This window comes from Anabrus simplex, chromosome 3, assembly GCF_040414725.1.
Source record: "Anabrus simplex isolate iqAnaSimp1 chromosome 3, ASM4041472v1, whole genome shotgun sequence".
Taxonomy (NCBI): Eukaryota; Metazoa; Arthropoda; class Insecta; order Orthoptera; family Tettigoniidae; genus Anabrus; species Anabrus simplex.
The window spans coordinates 523,888,993-523,912,781 of NC_090267.1; the positions used below are offsets into that span (position 1 = coordinate 523,888,993).

At 39.2% G+C, this 23,789-nt stretch overlaps 2 protein-coding genes across 3 annotated transcripts in view; one reads left to right on the forward strand and one right to left on the reverse strand.

Moving 5' to 3' along the window:
- LOC136866583 (8-oxo-dGDP phosphatase NUDT18) overlaps positions 1-8,216 on the forward strand; it is a 115,995-nt gene extending 107,779 nt beyond the window's left edge. Inside the window, exon 6 of the mRNA XM_067143682.2 lies at positions 7,850-8,216. Coding sequence (XP_066999783.1) covers positions 7,850-7,921 — 72 coding nt within the window. The 3' untranslated portion in view covers positions 7,922-8,216. The remainder of the gene's footprint in view (positions 1-7,849) is intronic.
- Non3 (Ribosome production factor 2-like protein Non3) overlaps positions 8,203-23,789 on the reverse strand; it is a 182,257-nt gene continuing 166,670 nt past the window's right edge. Inside the window, exons 4-5 of one of the 2 annotated variants that reach the window (XM_068226770.1) lie at positions 10,683-10,827; positions 8,203-8,459 (exon numbers count right to left, since the gene is read on the reverse strand). In XM_068226770.1, coding sequence (XP_068082871.1) covers positions 8,256-8,459; positions 10,683-10,827 — 349 coding nt within the window. In that variant the 3' untranslated portion in view covers positions 8,203-8,255. The remainder of the gene's footprint in view (positions 8,460-10,682; positions 10,828-23,789) is intronic. The other variant, XM_067143683.2, reaches the window with a different exon arrangement.

Here is a 23,789-nt window from a genome sequence, read left to right on the forward strand (position 1 = left end):
CTTTCTATATATGTAATATTTACTGTGAATCCAAGGAAGATTTAAGTGAAGTTTTAAATGACCTCAACGAACTCTGTATTGATTTGAAAGGCAAGGCCTTCTTCATAATTGGAGATATTAATGCTAAACATAGTGCATGGGGAAGTCCCGTGACCGACAGTCGTGGAAATCAGTTTTTCGATTTTTGCTCCTCCAATAACCTAATAATACTTAACGATGGACGAATTCCAACTTTCAGTCGAAATGATAGTAATAGCTTTATAGATGTTAGCGTCTGTTCACCTGCACTTTTAAAACACATTGTGGAATGGGAAGTTAGTGAAGCTCCTAGTCTTTCTGATCATAAACTTATTACTATAAAAATTAAAACAGACATAAATACAGTTAGTGCTAATCAATCCATCACACGTATTTTTAAAACAAAAAATGTTCAGTGGACTCATTTTCAGATGGCTGCTCGGAAACTTGAAAGAATAGCAGAGCAGGTGCTACAAGTGACTACGAGCAAACAACTTAATATAATGATAAATGACATTACGCAAACTATTTATAATATCTGTGAAGCGCATCTTCCGAAATTGTCGCAGAAACCTGCAAAAAATTACTGGTGGAACTCGGAACTAGATCGGATGAGAAAGAAAGTCTTAGCATCATACAGGAGATATAAGCAATCTACTTGTGAAATACTTCGTCCACATTATGAAGAGGCTTATAATAGAATTAAATCGGATTATAAAATAAAAATAATTCAAACCAAAAATGAGGCACGGAAAGCTTTCTGCTCTGCACAACAGACCAGTAACCCTTGGAACATTGTATATAAAATGATACGAAGACCTGAAAATTTCAATAATACTATCACAACCTTACAAACAGCGAGTGGGTTTACAACAACCATTCAAGAAACAGCAGAGGTACTTTTGAGAAAATTCTTCCCCGAAGAATCACATGATAATAATTTTCAGAAATATGTCAGAAATTCCACAAAAATTGCACCAGATACGGTAAATGATTCTCCCTTTACACTTGAAGAAGTTCAACGTGTAATCAACAAACAATGTGATAATAAATCCCCAGGAATAGACGGAATATCAGCCAATATAGTAAAAAATATCCAAATGTGTTGCCCAAAATTATTTCTGAATATATTTAACATGTGCCTGAAACTTGGTGTGTTCCCTGACTGTTGGAAGGTGGCTGCAGTGAAAATTATTCCAAAACCAAATTCTTCAAACAAGGCTAGTGCAAAATCTTACAGGCCTATATGTCTATTGCCAGTGTTAGGAAAAATATTAGAAAAGCTATTAATTGATCGAGTTATGTTCCACCTCCGCAGTAACAATCTTTTAAAGGACAACCAGTTTGGGTTCACAGCACAGAAGTCTACAGAGGATGCAATACGACTGGTAGTCGAATGGATAGAAGAGGTCTTTGCAGAAAAGAAGACCGCTCTGCTGATCTCGCAAGATATTTCTGGAGCGTTTGACAATGCCTGGTGGCCAAAAATATTACATCAATTGAAGAAAAAATCCTGTCCTAGAAACTTGTATATAATAATCAGAAACTACTTTAATAATCGAATGGCAAAGCTCACAATGGGCAGTACTACATTTACCAAAAATATCACAAAAGGCTGTCCTCAAGGTTCTGTATGTAGTCCAAGATAATTCTATATGATGATTTACTGACTTTGGAATTACCTACTGACTGTCACATAATTGCTTATGCTGATGATGCCCTTCTCTTACTTAAAAGTGATGATGTTTCAAATTTGACTTTTCGAACTAATACAGCGCTGAATATAATTTACAACTGGGGATTTGAAAATAAATTGGAGTTCAACCCTCAAAAAACAAGCGGCATGTTCATTACGAGGAAGAGGAAAGCTGAAACACCTGTAGTACACATGAATGGACAAGTTATAAAATTGGTGGATCAAATGTCAAACTTAGGTGTTGTTTTAGATAGAAAACTAACATTTAGAGGTCATTTCAATGCTCTGTGTACCAAAGCTAGCAAATTACTGTCTGGCTTTACTATTGCCACCGGACTGACATGGGGTCTTAATCCAGAACTATTAAAGACAATATATCATGGAGCAGTGGAACCATTATTACTGTATGGTTCATCTGCTTATCGTAATGTATTGAAAAGGAAGTGGGTTCAAGCCAAACTAGCCCAAATTCAAAGAGGTTTTGTACTCAGAATTATTCGTGCGTACTGCACAATATCCACGGAAGCAGCCCTTGTTGTGGCGGGAATCCCACCTCTGTATTTAACAGCCATTGCCAAAGCTGAGCTCACATCAACAAAAAAAGGTGTTTTGTATCCTGATAGGACATTAACGGTCACTCCTGAACTACAAGCTAATGCATTGACAGCAGGTCACCCAAGTCAATTTGCCAATATTCTTTTGCAAGAAGTGTGCAACACACATAATTACAATATTTATACGGATGGATCCCGGATTAGCAAAGAAAAGATGTCTGGCTTGTAGGATGTGCTTTTGTAGTGCTACAGAATAACAGTGAGGTGCATGCTGAAAAATTTAGACTATCTCCCTCATGTTCAGTCTTTCAAGCCGAATTGTGCGCTATACAACAGGCAGTTATGTGGATTAAAAAACACAATTGTGCTGCACAAATATTGAGTGACTCTCAGGCAGCTTTGAGAGCAATCCAAGAAAAATATAACTTTCATCCAGTAGCTGTTAATATAAGATCACACATATTAGGATACAGTAACCATATCTGCATGAAATGGGTCCGAGGTCATGACTGAGTAGAAGCAAATGAGAGAGCTGATGAACTTGCCAAAGTAGCTACTACTTCTTCTGACGCCTTGTTGAAGTCTCCTTTGTCTCATGTAAAAAAGGAACCGAGGGAGTATACACAAGATATGTGGAACAACGAATGGATCACCAGCAATAATGGCCGGTTAACAAGAGAGTTGTTCTTTCCAAATATCCAAGACAGATTACAAAGTAGGTTTTTGCAACATGAACATATTACAACTCAGTTTTTGACAGGACATGGAAAGTTTGGATCATACTTCGAGAGGTTTGGAATCAGTGTTCAGAAGCCCTACACTTGTACCTGTGAAATGCAACAAACTGTTCCTCATCTTGTATTTGAGTGTCCGATTTTTAACAGGAGTAGATATGAATTATTAATGCATTTAAACATGTGTAATATAGAATACCAAGCACCTCTCACTATGGTATTTCAGAGAAGATGTTGTTATAAACTGTTTGTTAAATTTCTCCATCTAATTTATAAGTCATCTCTATTTTAATTGAATTGTCATGTATTAACTTAGTCTCACTATCTATAACCCTAATATACTACTTGTAAAATAGGGTTTGTAATGGGAAATTCAATAATAATAATAATAATAATAATAATAATAATAATAATAATAATAATAATAATAGTCGCGGAACCGCATACTCATTATAATCCAACTAAGTTTTTCAATGAATTTCCGTGTAGTAATTATCTAGTGTTTATCGTTCAAATATTATGGTTACAACCAAAGTTTTCCTTTTTTTCAACATTTCAATCTTTCTGTACCTTAAGTAAACGTTATTGACAATTTTACTTAATGATATCTGTTTTGAGATTTTCAATATTTCATTATTTGAGGTAGCCTATGTTGATATCAGCTCATTTTATCTAATTTTAAAATTCATTATTAAATAGTGTTTCTCCCTTTAGTTTTAATTGCATTTTGGTTTTTAAAACGAAAATATATATTTAACTGTACATATACATTTCCCTTTATAATTTTCATACTTTAATTTATTAAGTAAAAATTCTTTATAATAAATTTAATCTTGTCTCTGATTTAGTAGCTAGTAATATTGACCTAGCAACCTGTCAAACGTTAATGTTAAGGTCCTGCCCTTTTTCCTTCATGTTTTTGCCCTCCACGCTTCGTATTTTGTGCTACTGCCCTTACAGTAAGTAATTGTGTTTCGTTTTCATTTTGTTGTTTGTGCATTTGCATTGTTATGCGTAGATCTTGATGAGGTTGCAATTAATAAACTACCGTATTTACTCGTGTATTAGACCCCCTCGCCTATTAGACCCCCCGGCTTTTTGAGACCAAGAGAATGGAAAAAAATAAATCTTGCATATTAGACCCCGTAACGAAATTCGGCTGAGACCAATAAACGATTCCACTTCGTAGCGGGTACTACAAGCTGTACTGCAGCTCTGATGACGTCGTACAAATGTGTGTACAAGTTTGCGCACATTTTCTTGAGCCCTCAGCTGCCTTTTGCCAGATCGGCACAATCGGAGCTGACAGCTTTATCTGCGACAGCCACTACAGCAGTACGGTACAAGCATCACAGAATACTGTCCGAGTTCGTAGGTGGATTAGCGTAAACGGAGAAATAGGCCTACTACTTTTTTATTCTCGACTTTCCAACTACAGACTATCACAGTACGTGTGTCTGTGTCTTGGAAAATTGCCAACATGTCAGAAAATACGGTGGCGAGTATTCCTCCGTAGACTCGCAATCGGCCATCAGTGAATGAATTGAGACTTAAAATGTCCCGTAAAAGCTGATGTAATCAGTACTTGTGACGCAAATGGTGGTTTATGAAAATATGCTTTGAATTCTTAACCTTATATATGCCAATATGACGAACTTTGTTACTGTTGGTTCCATTGCCGGCTGGTTGGCCTCCCTGCAGGAAGAGAGGCGGAAGTGAAACTCTCCACTCACCGCAGCTTTCTACACTGAGAGAGCTCAAGGTTCGTCCGTCCGACCCGCCCGATTCAAGCTCACACCAAAATCGTGTGATACGTCTGTCTTATAGTTAAGAGATGTCTATTTCCGTAGCTTTAGCACTATTAGCTGCCGTTCCCGGGGCCCTGAGTTCAATTTCTTATTTAAGTTAATAACAACAGCGCTTTTCAAATTTCCAAAGTGACCCACGAGGTGAACTATCAAGTGAAATAGAATGTACTCTCTCACTCATGTCTAGAGAACAACCAGACCAACATAGGAATAACTGAAATATATGAATTACACTATCATAAGAGATTCTGTGGCTATTAAACTGATTACCGGTACCTAATTCTAAAAAGTAACAGCTGTTCGTATTCATGCTACTGGCCATTGTGAGTGCTGCTGGCTGCACCGCGCTGAAATGCTTGGTGGGACGGGTTATATGCCGAGATTACCCGAGCAGGTCCGGGTACAGCCGATTATGGCTGCACGTTATTGCCTAGACACAAGTGAGCACGCACGGACGCCTACAGTAGTACAGCTTGCTTACATCACGAAGGTAGTGGTATCGGTACAATAACGGCGCGAAAACGTACTATTAACAACTTTCTTTTGATAGTGGCGTGTGTCTAGTTAAGTTGCCTGTTGTTAAGTGAGTTTTGCTTCAAATCATGGAGGTAAATAGTACGAAACATAAAAAATGTAGTTTCACCGCAGCTTTCAAATTAAACGCTGTGAATTTAGCGGAGAAACAAGGGGTGAAGTCAGCGGCCAGGACATTTAATGTGCAACCAAACATGATCAGATATTGGCGCAAGCAAAAAGAGAAACTGGAAGCAGCAAATAAAAGTTTGCGAACTTTTTGTGGGACCAAAACGGGCAAATATCCTGAGATCGATATCAGAGTACTAGAATATATAACAGAGTTGAGAAATGATGGTTTTGCTGTAACTCATGATATGATACAGCTTAAAGCACTTGAAGTGGCAAGAACATTGAATCTCAGTCGGCAACAGTTCAAAGCCAGCAGGGGTTGGGCTACACGTTTCATGAGGAGAAATGGTCTGAGTTTGAGAAGACGAACAACTATTTGCCAGAGACTACCTCACGATTATACGGATAAAGTCATCTCTTTTCATCGTTACATCATTCAGCAAAGGAAATTAAACAACTACTTGTTTTCTCAGATTGGCAACGCAGATCAAACTCCGATCTATTTCGACATGCCCCGAAACACTACTATTCATGAAAAAGGTGCTTCTAGTGTCGTAATGCGTACAAGTGGTGCTGAGAAAATGAGATGTACAGTCATGCTTTGCGTAACTGCCGATGGTAGGAAGCTTCCTCCATACATAATATTTAAACGAAAGACTCTACCAAAGGGAAAATTTCCGAGCGGTATTCATGTTCGAGTACATGAGAAAGGTTGGATGACAGCAGACCTGGTTCAAGACTGGCTGAAAACCGTGTGGAGTCATCGTCCTGGAGCACTACTGCAGCAGAAAGCCTTAATTGTGTTAGATAGCTTTAGGGGTCATTTGTTAGATGCCATTAAGGACGAACTGAAATCCCTAAAGACGGATCTCGCAATCATCCCTGGAGGACTAACATCAATACTCCAGCCTCTAGATGTGTCCATTAACAAGCCATTTAAGGGTCACATGAAAAGGCTTTATTCGGAATGGATGGCTTCTGCTACACATAAATTCACACCAACTGGGAGAATACAGAGACCATCTCTAGAAACCATATGTGAATGGGTTCTCACTGCGTGGGCTCTTATCAAGAACGAAACTATTGTTAAAAGTTTAAAAAAAAAAACGGGATCTCAAATGCTCTCGATGGGAGTGAAGACGACGTCACGTGGGATAGTAACGCCAGCAGCGGGGAAGATGACGACACAGACGATGTTTCAGATAAAAGCAGTGGTTAGGATTGCTATAACCTGAACATTATAGCTTGTAAATAGACTTTTTGCCTACCAATACGGTTTGCGATCTTGAACATTTTCATCAGTAATTTGTGTTTTTTTAAATTGTTATATTACTTCTAGTCTTCATCTCTCTAGGATAGCGTAGTTCACAGCATTAGTGCAATAACGTAGTTTTTTATGCGTTTAATAGTTTATTGTAGCTGTAGTTTTATTGATATTTGTGTGTTGGTTAGTGTATCTAGTTCTGTGTGTACCATGTCTCGTTTATTCCGGGAAATACACGTGGCAAGAAAGTTACTTGAGTCTCGGATCAGTGGAGTGTTTCTTTTGTACACCATAACCTCCCTTAACTGTAAGTACCGTAATTTGTTATTTCCTCACTCTCTTTTATTCTTGTATTCTCATTTTAGTGCCGGATGTTGTTAGTAAGTGTATATTTTGTGAATTTATTTTACCTCATGAATAATTATCTTTTGGAGTACAGTATTACATTTTATGCGGGCTGTGCGCCGCGGTCGTATTGCATCAGCTGAGCGTTGGTAACGTAGGTACGACGATGCTCGCGTGTTTCCCGAACTATCAAATACAACTGACAGTGACAAATGACTGGCCATTAAGTTCTTTTTCATTATTTTGTGTTAACATTGCTTAATACGGTAAGTAAAAGTGATTGATTATATTTAAAATATATGTAGGCCTAAAAGTCATGTTCACCATTGTCTTTTTAAATTTATAAATTTTCGAACGAAAATAGCCAGTAAAACACAGAATACATTCATAAGTTTATTAAAGAACAGTGTAGAATGTTTACGTGTACAATTTATAGCCTAGAAGTCATGTGTTCACTGCACGAAATTTGACGTTATTGCATATTGGACCCCCCTTCGCATTTTTTGACTGTAAAAGTGGAAAAAAAAAAGGGGTCTAATACGCGAGTAAATACGGTAATTAGCATCCTACAGTAATGACTATGTCGTACAAAAGGAGTGGGTACCAAATACGGTATAAAATCACATCACCACCAGCATAAAAGCATGTAAGTTTGTGAGTGGGTTCATTTGCAAGCCTTTAGATCACAGGAATCGATAAACTAACGGAACAAACTGAATTCTTAAAGGGTTTAAAAAATTTAGGGAATTAAGTTGTGAAATACTGAAACAAATTCTACATTTCAGGGAAAATGTCATCAAATAAGAAAGCAAATGTCTACAAAAAGAGGTTACAGGATAAAGAACATCACATTCTAAATCTAAGAAAGCCAGAATGTCATTCACAGAACGTTTCAGAAAACTTCGGAAGCAACAGAAAGTAAAATCGGCGCCTACTACAAGTAACAGAAGTTGACAGCAGACCCTGTGCACAATTCTCTAGAAGCTTTCCTGTCACGCCAACAATTTGTAGTTTCATTTCAACTAGAGCACATGTACTACCTTGCATTTCCTCTCTCTACATACTGTTTATCCGGTCCAGCCTGGTTTGAGAGTGAAGAGACGAGAGCTATCTTGTACAACAAACATTTGTAGGAATAAAATTATGTGACAACTTGTGTTTTTTTAATAACCTTTATAATTCGTTAATGTTTTACAATTCATTCCTTATTCTCTTGGTAGGAGAAGCACCTTCCTGCCCAGATTTCCGTTTCCTCATCTCTGCTTTCTCCGTACGAGACTTCTTCAAACCCTTCATCTTCCTGGTCTGCAAGCTACCCAAGTTCTGCTTGGGGATGTGGATCCTCCCGTGAATGTTGCCAAACACATCCTTGGAGACATTCTTCACTGTCTTCTTCTGTGAAAGAAAAAACATACTTCAGTGAACATACAAGAGTACCAGCTTCAAATTTAAGCAGGTCTGCTTAATTCGCCTCAATTCATAACATGACATAGACTTGCAAAAAAATCTCATTAGGAAGAAAAGAAAATGGATCTAATATTAAATTGTTTGGACTATCAATTTTCTGTCAATATAGAAGTGAAAAAGTGACGAAGCTGATGTCTGCATATACTTATCATTAGGTGACATCTGGTGATACTGCTATCCTGCAGATACAATCACAAGGCATCAGAAAACTTTTGTTATATTCTAAAAAAATGAAGATTTATATGAAGTGAGAGCAGAAACAAACAGTTGTTGAATCCAAGAAGAAGTTGTGGGAAGATTTTGGTAATAACCTGCAAGCAGCAGGAAGACCGTTCTGGACAGCAATAAAGAATTTTAGAAAGGGAAGGAAAAAGGAAATTAAAAGTGTCAAGTGACACCATAACAGATCCCGGGGAATGCACAGATGGAAGGAATATTTTGAAAATCTTCTCCTGGTGATATCGTGAACAACTGAGGTCATGGGGAGGAGGACAATAATGTTAATGAAATTACGCTTGATGAAGTACAGAGTGTTTATAAGCTGCAATAGGCTTTGGAACATCCATCCATTCAGTGTGATTTGTGTCGTCTGTTTAGTCATCGTAAACATATCGATAAACTGAATTGAACTGGTCAATGAATGCAGGAAGAAGTTATATATATATATATATATATATATATGTATATATATATGTATATATACTCAGATCGAGTTAGAGCCGACGAGGGTGTTTGACACACTGTTATTCAATAAGCCCTGGCGGAAAAGGTTTTCGTGTTTGTTCTCTCATCTTTTTCATGCCTTTCAATACTCTCATCTCATCTTTAGAAACGGTAGCTTATATCTTTCACTGTTTCATACACGACATAAAATGTTATTCGTATACACAATAATACTTAACACATTCTCTTTTCTTGTCCCCTGTAAAAACATCCTAATGAGGTTTTCTGCGTTGTATTTTGAAGTTTACCACATTGTTACTTAATTTCAGTACATAGCATTAAAATTAAACAATCGTTTACTTGTGCCTTTATTTTGAATGAGTGAACTACTGCTATCAGCCACGTGATTTACCCATTTATCACGGAAACATGTCCTATTTGGAATTGTGTTTACAAAATACCAGTCAACGAGTATTGCTAATCGACTCCGACATCACCTTCGAGTTTGAATGCCGATGAAAAGTGTTCGCTAGTGCACACAGCAAGAAAACTATACTGAAGGGGATCGACTGCATTCAACATATGATATAGATGTTGATTCACATAGGGAATCTGAAATATGTGTCCCGAATGAGTAAATTTATAATACCAATATAAATGGTCCGTTATTGGACATTATAAATTTTCCAGCTAACTTATTCCTAGTTGCCAGCATTTGGCCCTCGTGTGATAGGTTGGGGTCATCAGTTGGTACCTAGCACACCCACCAAGACGCATGGCTACTGCATACCGCGGAGGCAACTAGGAGCCACCAGCAGTGCCAATGCACTATGAGACTCGTTAGCTGGAAAATTTATAATGTCAAATAATGGACCATTTATATTGCTATTATAAATTTACTCATTCGGGACAAATATTTCAGATTCCCTATAGGAATCAACATCTATATCATCTGATGGCCAAGCAGGCATCAATTTTTGGTAATGAGGCAGTCTCATAGAACATTGGCATTGGCTCCAAGTAGCCTACGCAGTGGCCTCCACGGTATGCACTAGCCAGCGTCTTGGTGGGTGTGCTAGGTACCAACTGATGAGCCCAACCTATCACACGGGGGTCAAATGCTGGCAACTAGGAATAAGTTAGCTGGAAAATTTATAATGTCCAATAATGGACCATTTATATTGGTATTGCATTCAATATCGCTGGAATGCATAAATATCGACAACGGGAAAAACAATGCACGCTTAATCCCTCATAATAACGGATGCATCACTGATAGGATTCTTGTTGTAACCGAGGATAAATGCCATATGCGCTATAGCAGACTTCTAGTGTCATTTGTAACACGTAAAAACAATACATAAGGAACAATTATAATTTTAAAAGTGGCATTTAAACAGGGATAAGGGACACTTTCATGTATATTGGTGTTTTTGGATTGTTTTATACGTTCTTGAAATGTGAACACTATATGTCAGCTATTCTTACCTTTAGAGCTTTGGGTCTCTTGCAAGCCAGCTTGAAGAGATCATCTGATGCTAATTTGGTTCTTCTCAATCGGAAATCAACCGAAGGGCCAATTTCCTCCAGCTCAATTCTTGGTAGTCGAGTGCCCGACTTTTTCAGCAATATCCTGCGCACAAAAATTCCCAATAATGCATTAAAAGTAGGTGTGACTAAAATAAGATATCTAAATGGTATATCAGGTATATCAATTGAAGAACAAATGTAACACAGAGAAATTAGATAGAAGCTGTACCGCGAGGTACATCTGAACTCCGCTCATTCAAAACAAGCGCCTTAAGGAACGCTATCTCTCTCAACAAAACGTGAAACAGCTACGGCAAGAAGTTGGGACATTGACCAGAAGATCTCACCAGTGAATTACTGAGTTATTTTGAAGTTGCCTAAACTGACCGGATTTATTTGTTTTCTTTTGGTTTTCGTCAAGAAGTTAAAACTTTTCTCCATAGATGTCATTACAAAAACTGAGGTGATGCACTCTCATGCAACGTAAAAGAATTAATGATTTAACCCTTTCCGGGTCATGGCGCAATATATTGCGCCTCGCGGGAAGTGCCCCAGCAGTTACGGCGCAATATATTGCGTGTCGAACTTCCAAGCATCATATCTTCGCTTCTCTTTGACTTTCATCAATGATTGAAGAATTTGTCGTATCTGCCATCTATCGGCTATATTACGGAAGCTTGCTCTAATTTGTATTCTCTTTGGGAACGCTGTTAACTTAAATTTTTTATGTGAATGTCTACCACACTTGCGAGTCAATGCGATCTGATAAACATGGCTGCTCGCAGGCAAGCGGAAGTTTTTGAAAGGTGATGAAAAAATGTTTGAAATATTAATGAATGATGAAAGTGAGGGTTCAGATTTGTGTGAAATTGACTTAGAAAGTGTTGACGATATTGTGCCCGAAGTTTCAACTGGTGACGATGAAGGTGTAAGTGACAATGATGAAGAATTATAACCAGCTACCGCGAAGAGGCAGAAACGAAATGTATCAACTGATCATCGGGTCTGGGAAAAAGAAACGGGTATTAATAAATTTTTACCTACTGATTTCGGCTATAAGCCTGATCTTGCCGGAATCCAGGATCGATCTTTGAATGAAAACTCTCCAGAACTAGACATTTTCAAAATAATTTTTCCGCATACCTTAGTGGAAAAAATAGTCATACGAACGAACTTGTATCACTCGCAATATGTAGAGAATAATTAGATCATTTCTCTCACATCCCGAGCGTCAAAATGGACTGATGTTACTGTCGAAGAAATATATTTGTTTTAGCAATAAGTATTAATGGGTCATGTAAACAAACATACCTTGGAAGAATATTGGTTTGTGCTCAGCCCCGTGCTTTGAGGAATATCAAACAAAAAAACTTTTAAGCAGGTAAATTGTGTGATATTGTTGTTTTTCATTTCATTCATCTGTATTTTATCCATTTTTGTTAATATGATGTCCAATGAGTGTGTTTTGCTATTTATAGAGAGATTTATTTATGTGCCTGTAAAAACCTAAATTGTGGGGTATGTGAGCGTTTAGAAAACCCGACCTTGAAAGGGTTAAAGAAGTTTTGTGTTATTATGTTATCTCAACTATATTAACTTACATTTATTTTGTTATTTCAAGGTTTGCAACACTTCTTTCTCATTCCGCCAGTTCTTGAATCTGGCCAATCACAATTTTCTGTAATTATTTTTCAGCCAATCACTGGCTTCTTGTAGGTTGTTTGGTTAACCCAATAAAATTGAGAGGGTGTGTCTGGATTTAGTCTAGAACCCTCTCGAACCGTCCCCTTGGGTATATAAGCTGCGGCTTTTCAGGCTACCTTGTCTTTTGAGGGCCGAATTTCTGAGAGTGTGGGTGTTAAGACAGGAGACTCACTCTTCGCCAGGCTGTTCATCAGCCAAGGTAATGGCCACCAGTCATATCTCTCTGTAGCTACCTCCGCAGACTTACACGAGGGGAAGGTTCGAATTTTTAACTATGTAACCACCTTTTTCGAAAATGTAATTTTTCTTTCGGCTTATGTAAAATTTTATAAAGTCTTCAACTGTAAATCGGGGATGGAGAGTGTGTTACCCTCTCGAGTTCCCCTTCAACTTAGTTCGAGGTGACTACGATTTTGTAACTGTTTCTCTTTTCTGTAAAGCGTTTTTTTCTATTTGCTTTACGTCGCACCGACACAGATATGCCTTATGGCAACGATGAGATAGGAAAGGCCTAGGAATGGGAAGGAAGCGGCTGTGGCCTTAATTAAGGTACAGCCCCAGCATTTGCCTGGTGTGAAAAATGAGAAATCACGGAAAACCATCTTCTGGGCTGCCGACAGTGGGGTTCGAACCCACTATCTCCCGATTACTGGAAACTGGCCGCGCTTAAGCGACTAAAGCTATTAAGCTCGGTAAGCGTTTATTAAACCTTCATTCTACTCACCTCAGTAGCTTAGGATTAGCCTCTGCATCATCGGACCAAGGGCCCAATCAGGGTTTTATATTTAATTTTCTAGGAGCACAAGTGTACGCCTCCATTCATTTGGTGTTCGGGCCAGTATTTAACCTCTTCTTCTTTCCACGAAGGCCCAGTAGTTTGGGTAATTGATACCCCTGTGTAAAAATTGTTGAAGTGTAAGTTGGGCCTAAAGAGGCCAGAAATTTTTAAGATTTTTGGTGTAATGTCGCCTTGAGTAGGCTGTAAGAAATTGGGAGCGTAGTCTCCTTGGTTAATGTTGAAGAGCATGTACGCTCTTTTCTAAGTTTGCTGCAACATTGAGGGGTGCCTTTGGAAGACTGTAAAATTTGTATCGGTTGGAGCAAAGTGCTCTTGAATTAGGAGATTTCTCTCCTCGTCTAATCGCAATATTTGCGATGTTGTAAAACTTGTAAATTTGGAGCTAGAGCTCAGCACTGTAATTTCAAAACCGCTATTTATACCTGTAACCTTGGTTATTTCACTAAGTGAAAAGTTTGTTAAGTTCGTGATTTAAAAAGAAATATAACCTTTATTTTAAAGTTGTAATTTAATTTTTGATATCGTAGATAGATCCCTTCGGCCCACACCTTCTTTCACCTCTCTCTGAATCACGGAAACTCGGTAACAGAAGGAATGGAGGACATTGCTATCACAGAGTTGTTTCCCCTTTTTCCCACAGTTTTTATTGATCTAATCGTTGCCACCAGCACCTTCCTTGTTTCAATATTTATGTACTTTGCTCTTGTTAAGTTCCTGTTACCAGTTCTCTATCAGGCCTGTCTTTTCCCCACTCTTCTCCTCCTATACTCTTATGGCTTCTTTCCTGCTTTCTGTATCAATACCGTTTCAGCTTGGTTGTTTCTCTCCTGTCATCCCAGGCTCTTTCTAGTATCTTAATTTCTGATTCTCCCTCAGAACGCTCATTTTGTTGTGTAACTGCTGAATCGTACCCTGTCCCTGTTACCATGGCATTTGTTGCATGTGGGTGAAGTTCAAGATGCGGTGGACTTATTTTACGATTGGACGCTTGCTGTGATTCGGGACCTCATTCCTACTAGTTCGATGTCCAGAAAATTCCCTCCATGGAAGAAGAGTGATACTAAAAGTGCTGAACTACAAAAATCGGTAGCCTGGAGACAATGGAAGAATGCGCCTTCCGAGAGTAATTATAAAATATTCTCGGACCTTCGCAAACACCACAAGTACTTATTAAGGCGGGATTACTCTGACTATATTAACAGAGCCTGCATTGAAGGAAAACACAACAGTAAAAGGTTCTGGTCACTTATAAATAACAGAAGAGACAATAAACGAATACCGGAAGTAGTAACCTGGGACCAGTCTGTAGCCAGTGGAGCAGATAGATCTGAATTATTTAATGAATATTTTACCTCTAATTTTGTTAAACCTGTGCAGTATGCTGAGTTTCCTAAAATCAAACCTGTTACTTCCCATAGCCTCAGTAATATTTCTACCACTGAATCTGAAGTGTACTCCCTACTTTCGTCTTTGTCAGAAAATAAACCCACTGGTCCTGATGGTCTCAGTCCTATCTTCCTTAGGAATGCAGCAGTAAGTCTTTCATACCCTATTAGTGTGATATTCAATCGGTGCTTCTCAGTCGGCTACTTTCCGAGCTCCTGGAAACTTGCGCATATCACACCAGTTCTTAAAGGTGGACAGAGGTCGGATATTGCAAATTATCGCCCGGTCTCTATATTACCTGCTTTATCAATCATTTGTGAAAGGATCATCCATCAGCATTTGCTTGCGTTTACAAATCCCTATATATCCCCTCAGCAGCATGGTTTCCTTCCTGGAAGCTCCTGCGTAACTAACTTGGCTATCCTCCTCCATCATGCCACGTCTGCCATCCACGCGGGCTCTCAACTTGATGTATGCTATATCGACATCGCGAAGGCCTTTGATACCGTGGATCACACCCTTCTTGTACACAAACTTTCTGAACGGTTTAACGTGCATGGGAGACTCCTAGCTCTAATTAATAGCTTTCTGAGCGAAAGACTACAGCGCGTTGTTCTTGATGGATGCAGTTCTTCTCTCACCACCACCCTCTCTGGTGTCCCGCAGGGTAGTGTCCTTGGTCCACTTATTTTTACCCTGTTTATTGATGACCTTATCGATACTGTTTCCCACCATTCATGTGAAATACTGCTCTTTGCTGATGATTGTAAAATCTTCAAGCAGATCGATTCTCCTACAGATACAATCCAATTGCAAAATGCACTTGATTCACTATCAGGTTGGTGTACTACATGGCGTCTTAAACATCATCCCTCCAAGTGTTCCACCATTTCGTTCACACTTCGTAAATCCCCCGTTCTACAAGAATATCACCTACTGAACCAACCGACTGCTCTTGTTGACAATCAAAAAGACTTAGGAGTGCATTTTGACAGTAAATTGTTGTTTGTCTCGCACATAAACAGGGTTACCTCACGTGCTATGTCACTCCTTGGTTTACTGTACAGATTTTCTGACATCACAGATGTAAATGCCCTCAGGGCATTCTACGTCTCCTGTATCTTACCTATTGTTGAATAAGCCTCTCCAGTCTGGTCCATTTCTGCTTCTTCAAACCTCAGCCACCTTGACCGTGTACAATCTTTTTTCTGTGCTATCGTCAGAGCCAGGGTCCCTGCATGTCGCAATCTAAGCACTATCCAAGTGCTTGGGAAACTGAACCTCAAGACTCTTTCTGCTCGGAGGAAAGTAGCCGACCTAAAGCTGCTATACAAAGCAGTTAATGGTCTGTTTAGGTCTCCAGATTTAGCTTCCTTATTCCCCCTCCACGTCCCATCCCGTAATACCAGAATGAAGACCCTATTCCATACTCCTTACTCCCGGCTTTCTCTCACCCAAAGGTCCCTTTCGGTACGTATTCCAGCAATGTTTAATACATTATCTATCAACAACAACCTAGATCTCTTCGTAACGTTTCCTTCCTTCTGTCATGATATTTATCATATAACTTAATTTTCCTTCTTGTTCTTTCCCGTTCTGCTCCTGTATTTACTGTAAATGTATTTTTCTTTGTTAATAACGTTGTTTATGTAAATATGTATTATATGTGATTGTACAGTTTTTATTGTGTATATTCATGTCCTTTGTAAGTATTTATATACCTTTCATTTTAGATTCATATCTATTGTACATAGCTCAGATCGTTGTAATTCGGCGTTATGCTGTTGCTGATCCTGAATAAATAAATAAATAAATAAATAAATAAATTTGTGGCAGGACAGAAGACAAATCACCTAACCCCACGTGTGATTTTTAAAATGTTTTTCCCCCTGTGTTTTCATAGCCGTGTTTCTAACAAAATCATAGTAAAGAATTCAAAATGCTGCTTTACAGTTACCATACATTATATCTTCAATATCTTAATTATTCTGAACAAAATAAAGGGAGAGTTGTAAAATAAAAATTAAAAAAAAAGAGGGAACCATTTGAAGAATTAAACAATGTTCAGTTTCAGAAAATATTCGTAAAAAGAGCAAGTTATATTTTATATATAATTGGTGAATAAATACACATATGTGCTAACTTTTCAAAATAAAAATAGGAAGACTTTTTAATTTTTGGATGTTATCACATATATTGCACCATGGTCTAAATGAAAAAAGGACAGGATAAAAGGCATACATATCTACAGATACAATGTGAATTGACCATTAAATTTAAAATGTTAAGCTAAAAAAACATAAAATCGTTACAAGAAAATGTACCTATCACTCTCCTTTATGACACAAACATACATAAGGATAATAACACAGTCGAACCTCGATATCTCGAATCTCCATTAGTCGAATTTTCAGTATCTCTAAGTAACTTAAATTTTCCAGCCGTCTGTCCTATTCTTCAAGTGTATTTATTTCTCTATTACTCAAAATTCGGTTACACGAATTCTCGATTTCTCAAAGCAAACATTTCCTCCCTTGAAGCAAAAAATACTCTGCAACTTGAATTTTGTGCAACATTAACTGTGCAATACGGCATTTGTGGTTTGTGAGGAAGAGTTAACAAGCAAAGAAAGGGTTACGGTGAAGCTGGGAACTAATATGCCGGGAACCGAAACACTTGAACTTCTAGTAATCGCAAAATCGGCGAAGCCTTGCTGTATCTCGGGTATCAATTTATTATCGGTACCGGTCACGTATGATAGCAAGCCCAGAATTCGCGAATGACAAGCTCCACTTACGAAACTCGGCTGTGTGGTATTGACGAGACGTTTCAACGTGAAGGGAGGAAAGTAAGCGCACCAAACAGAAGAGACTAACGGAATTTTTTTCCAAAGGTGTTAACGGAGCTATGTTTCATGTTACACTGGTGTATGTACTGTATCCTGTCTTCTAAAAAGTTACTATAATAATGGCCAGTTTTTGGTACACCACAGTTATCTGTGAGTCACCTAAAAGCGCTAGCAACTTTAACTGTGCTGTTAACTTTAATGAGTTTCCGGAAACTTAAATCCAGATTTATAAACCCTGGTAATAAACAGTACAGTTATCGTCATGTTTAGTATCTCTCATCCTCCCATAGATGTCTCTACGCAAATGTTTTTAGGGTTATTTTGGTAATATCTAGTTACTTTTACTAGCAGAAGTTTTCTACAATGAAAAATGGTTGGCAAATATGTACACAGTCATCTCAATCAATTTGATTCAGCATGTAATAATCTCTCATAATATGAAAACATGTATGATCTAATGATGCAAAAAATTAAGTATACATTATTTCCCCTTTTCTTATATTCACAGTATGCAGACATCGTCTTAAATTTCACCTTGATCGTTGTCACAATCAAAGGGTAAGAAGTGTCTACCTATTCAATACTATTAGTTTGTATATTATTGTCTTATAAAACTGGGACTAGTTTCGACCCCATATATATTGGGTCATCTTCAGCCACACTCCAATTGAAGACATAAGCAACATATATAACCAATAATGATATAATCACCAAAATGACACAATTTATAGTCTTAATTTAAACTATTGATGAAGTCTGAAATAACATATCCACACTTTAAACTAAATAACACATCAAAAATGTTGTGGTTGATGGCGAACTATTTTGTCGTTTATACAACAGTCATTGTTTTTGAGTTGATCTGGGAGTTGGTATCCTTTTCTGTGTAGACGAGCAACTTGATTGGTATTCATGTTTGTTCATAGTAATATGGGTCAAGACTTATGTAGCTTTAAGAGGAACATTTGTACTTTGAATAGGTTTTCCTTATTATCAATGTAGTGATCAACTGTTTAATTAATTTGGAGGTGAATGTCTGAAAAGAAAATAATATGAAGTAAATAATTGAGAATATAAGGAAGCAAGAAGATCAGGATAAGAGACTCACCCCTATGGTGTTCGTAAGTTATGTGCACTTGGTACGGATACCAACACCAGACTGATTGTTGAGAGGGACCAGGAGTATAGCTTATGATGGCAGGGATTGGAGGAGGGTGGGGGGCGAGTAGTTAGATTTGAACTGATTGGTGGACTTAACGTGTCTTTTTTCCTTTTATACTTGGTGTATATAGGAATGAGATTATCGAACAGAATATTAGATTTTTCATTAATTTCATTGATATTATGGTTAGGGTTAAAGTATTGTTCTAAGTGTATGTAACAATTCTCCAATATGTTGAGCATGGTTCCCTTCTTATCTACTTTTAAAATGCTTAGATCTTGGTCAATTGATGTAAAATTATGTTTCGAGTCTGTCATGTGCTGTGCCATGGCAGAGAAACGATTGTATGTTGAAGCATTGACATGTTCCATATATCTTATTGAAAAATTATGTTCTCTTTGCCCAATATACGAGGGCTATTTTTTTTTCAAGGTCCGATTGGTCACGAAATGAAACAGCAGTACAAATTTGACACTTTTCTATTAGTAACACTTACTGATACATCACAGCTATTTTTCAACATAGTCGCCTCGCAGATTGAGACATTTGTCGTAGCGTGGTACCAACTTGTCAATGCCCTCTTGATAGAACGTCGCCGCCTGCGCCTGTAACCATCTTTGTACGCCAGTCTGCAGCGCCTCGTCGGTGTCAAAACGCTGTCCTCCTAGCCAGCGTTCGCTTGAATTTCTTTGGCTTACTCGGGGAGTGCGAATGCATCCACTGTTTGGATTGCTCTTTTGTTTCTTCCGTTTCAAAATGAACCCATGTCTCGTCCCCTGTGACAATTTTGTTCCAAAAATCCGGTCCTTCATCATGGTAGCGCTGGAGAAACGCTAAAGCGGCGCCTGTTCGCTGTGTTTTGCGACGGTCAGACAGCATCTTCGGAACCCATCTCGCACAAAGTTTGCGGTACTGCAGTGTCTCACTCACAATTGTGTAGAGAGCTGACCTGGAAATTTCAGGAAACGAAGCACTCAACACAGAAATTGTGAACCGACGATTTTCTCGAATTGCCTGATCCACACGCTGAACAAGATCATCGGTTGACACACGCTTCCTTCCCTGGCCGCCTGCATCATGGACGTCTGTACGCCCTGCTGTAAAGTTCCTGCACCGTTGTCGCCCTTTGCTGTCGCTCATGCACGTTTCACCATACACACGACTTATTTGGCGATGAATTTCGGCTGCATTGCACCCCTCAGCCTGAAGAAATCGAATTACACCGCGCACTTCACACTTGGCGGGCGAAGCGATCGTTGTAGCCATGTTTACGAGCGCGCTGCACGTTCACTACTGACGGGACTGAGGTGAGATGCATAACGGTCATTTCAGAGACGTTGCGCAACACATCTGTGCAGCGGTTCATCATATATTCGCGGGCGTTTGACTGTCGCGACCGATCGGACCTTGAAAAAAAAATAGCCCTCGTATGTTCCTTCACACCTATTACACTGCAGTTTGTAGACACCTGATTGAGAAAACTTATTAGGTTGATGGACAGTACCTTTTGAGATAAGCGTTTTTTAAAGAAGGGATGGCTGTGTTAAAGATGATGTTTATTTTATCTGTAATTTCATGTAGATTAGAATTAGGGTTGGCATATTGATCTAAAGTAATGTAAAATTCCTCTGTTATATTGAGTGAGGGGCCCTTGGGGTTTATACTTAGGATCTGCATGTCATTTTCAATGCTTGTGAATTTATGTTTATAGTCTTCGATGTGTTGACCTATGGAGGAAAAGTGATTATGTTTTATGGCACCTTCTTTCACCTCTGCTAATCCACCAAACCACGGTAACAAGTGGTAGCAGAGCGTGGTTGAATGGGTCTCAATTTAGCCCCTTTTTACGGTTAAACATTGCTTTGATCCGAACTCTAACAATTTTCTCAGTTGCTGTAATTTTTTGATTTTTCCTTTTTCAAAATTGTTCTGTCATCATGCCCGGCCCTCGCGATGTTCTCCATCTTAACTATTTGCGCAAGGAGGAGTTGATTTATGAGTTAACTATTAGAAATGTGCAATCTGGAGGCACGGTTGCGGTAGATATGAATAAGCTTAGAGAGTCCCTTGATTTGCCCATTTCCATCCCCACTTTGGGAGAGAAAGAAATCGACGACTGTCCACGATCACTGACAATACTACTGAGCTAGCATCTGTAGTTAGTTTTTTTGAAGAAAATGATCCTTCGCCTAATCAAATTAAGCGTGTGCAAGCCAGGCTATTTCATTTTTCAAATAGGGTTAACGATCTGTTGTCTCTTAAGTTGAATGACGTTCAGAGGAAGGAAGCTAGTATGGTTCTTGAAAATCTTTCTGAATTGTCCAGTAAGGTTACCCAATTGTTAACTGGGGAAGTTCCTCCCAAAACTGATCAACCCGTCACGGTGAATGTAGGTAGCGAGGAAGAGCCTCCTAAGGGAGAAGTAAATAGGAAAACCGTTGCAGCTCAAACAACCTCTGCCCCATTGGACAACGAGTCTGAACGCCGAACCTCGTTGAATAATGTACGTTCTGAATTAACGTCTTTGCCACTTAAACCTTTACCTACTATGTCACCTGGGTTCAGCAGCTTGCCTCCCCCATTAGCAATGTTGCTCAGAGGTATCTCTAAGTTTTCTGTTAATACTACCAGTGAAGTAATTTCATTTTTAAGGTTTTAAGTTGAGTTTCAGGACCATGCTCTTGTTTTTTCTCTTTCTCCATGTCAGATTTTGCAAATAATCTATCCCTATGCAATTGGTATTTTCTCAGACAAAATAGTTAGAGCCATTGCCGAGCAATCATCTATTGAAGACTTCCATGCCCACTTGCTAGCTAACTTCATCCCGGCTAGGGCAAGATCCTCACTTATTCAGAAGTACTATTATCGTATACAGCGCTTGGATGAAAACTTGGCAGACTTCATCCGAGATATTAAGTCCTATACTAGGGTGTTTGCTCTTCACTTTCCTGAGGATCAGATTGTACAAGCTATTGTGGAAGGTATCTCACCATCCTATAGGTCATATTTGTGTTTCGCGGCGTGCCCGCAAACCTTCTCCGAACTTGAAGCATTGGCTGTCTCAGCGGAAGGAGTTAGATACGCCGATTCCTTGCGTGTCGCGAAAGAACCTCCTCCTTCTTTTGGTAATCCTCGGCCTCCACCTCGCCGACCAGTCACACCTCGTAAATGTTATGCTTGCGGGTCGCCTGACCATCTTCGGAACAAGTGTCCATTGATCAAATCTAGTAGGGCAAATAATGGAGCTGGTTCATCACAAGGCTGTTTTAAATGTGGGGCTTTCTCACATATCGCCAAGAATTGCCCAAATTCGAATAGCACCCCCTCCTGCTCAACTTCTGGTGCACCGGGCGAGTTGGCCGTGCGCGTAGAGGCGCGCGGCTGTGAGCTTGCATCCGGGAGATAGTAGGTTCGAATCCCACTATCGGCAGCCCTGAAAATGGTTTTCCGTGGGTTCCCATTTTCACACCAGGCAAATGCTGGGGCTGTACCTTAATTAAGGCCACGGCCGCTTCCTTCCAACTCCTAGGCCTTTCCTATCCCATCGTCGCCATAAGACCTATCTGTGTCGGTGCGACGTAAAGCCCATAGCAAAAAAAAAAAAACTTCTGGTGCAAATTCCACCAACGCAAATAATAAAAAATGACTAGTGGCTTCGGCTGAGTCGACTAATCCCTCTTTCCGAGGCTCAGCCCCTGGTAAACAGGTCGTAAATTCAGGGAAAATTCAGTCCTCAAATTCATCTTTTGAATGCCCCAAAGAATGTCTTAGGATTGCGGCAGATATCCCCGCACCTGTGCCTTTTCTCAAAATTGAGTTAAATAATGAGCCTATAACAGCTCTTTTAGATTCAGGCAGTGTTTGTTCTATTATTTCGGCTGAATGGTATTCAAAATTGAAATCTGTTTGTAAGCTTCCTGACTATTGTTTGTCTGCAATCCAATATGTTTCGGCTAATTCATCTCCATTAGAAATTCTAGGTTCTTTACATGCCAAAATTCGTATTTTTAAATTTACATGGAAAATCAAATTGTTTGTGGCCAAGCACTTGTCTTGCCCCATTATATTGGGAGCGGACTTCATTTCTCACACTGGTCTTGTGCTCGATCTTCAGAGTAGGTCGTGCACTTTCAAATTTGCGTCTAATTGTAAAATCCCATTACTGAAATGTAATTCTGCATCATGTTCATCTATTTCGCCTACCCAGGATGAGATGATGTTAGACCTTAGACATCTACCTGAGGAGCAGGCTGATAGTATTCGTAAGTTGTGTCAGTCGTTTCCAGAGGTGTTCTCTGATACTCTTGGTGTTACTGACCTTATTGAATACAAAATTGAGGTCACGGATTCGATTCCGGTCCGTTTTCCACCATATAGGCTGTCTCCACCTAAAATGAAGGCTCTGAAAGAAATCATCGATCAGATGTTGAAGGATGGTATTATTAGGCCCTCTAAGTCGGCGTATTCTTCGCCTATTTTTCTAGTCCCGAAACCCCAAGGTGGCTTCAGGCCTGTCATTGATTATAGGGCTCTCAATCGGAAGGTGGTGTTACAATCTGTGCCCCTTCCCGACCTTCATTCTTGTTTTTCATGGTTCCGTAAGGCCAAGCTCTTCACCATCTTGGATTTGAATCAGGCCTACAGTCAAATTCCCCTTGCCGAAGAGTCTAAACATCTTACAGCGTTTGCCACGGATTTGAATTTGTATGAATACAACCGCGTGCCTTTCGGGCTCCCCACGGGAGCAGCTGTACTCACTAGACTGCTAGATAGGGTCTTCTCCGACATCAAATTTGAGTACTTATATCACTACCTGGATGATGTCGTCGTATTTTCGGAGACCTTTGAAGAAGATCTAGATCATCTGCGAGAAGTTCTCAATCGCCTTCGTAAGGCTGGGTTAACTGTTAAGTTGTCCAAGGTTGCCTTCGCTAAGCCCTCCATGTCATTCCTAGGGCATATTGTGTCACCTGATGGTGTTGCAGTCGATCATTCTAGAACACAGGCCATCCGTGATTTTAAACCTCCTAAGGACATCAAAGGTATCGCCAGGTTCATTGGTATGGTGAATTTCTTCAGGAAGTTTATTCCTAACTTCGCTAACAGAGCGGCGCCCTTAAACCTTCTTCGTAGGAAAGGCATCAAATTCGAGTGGGGACCTTCTCA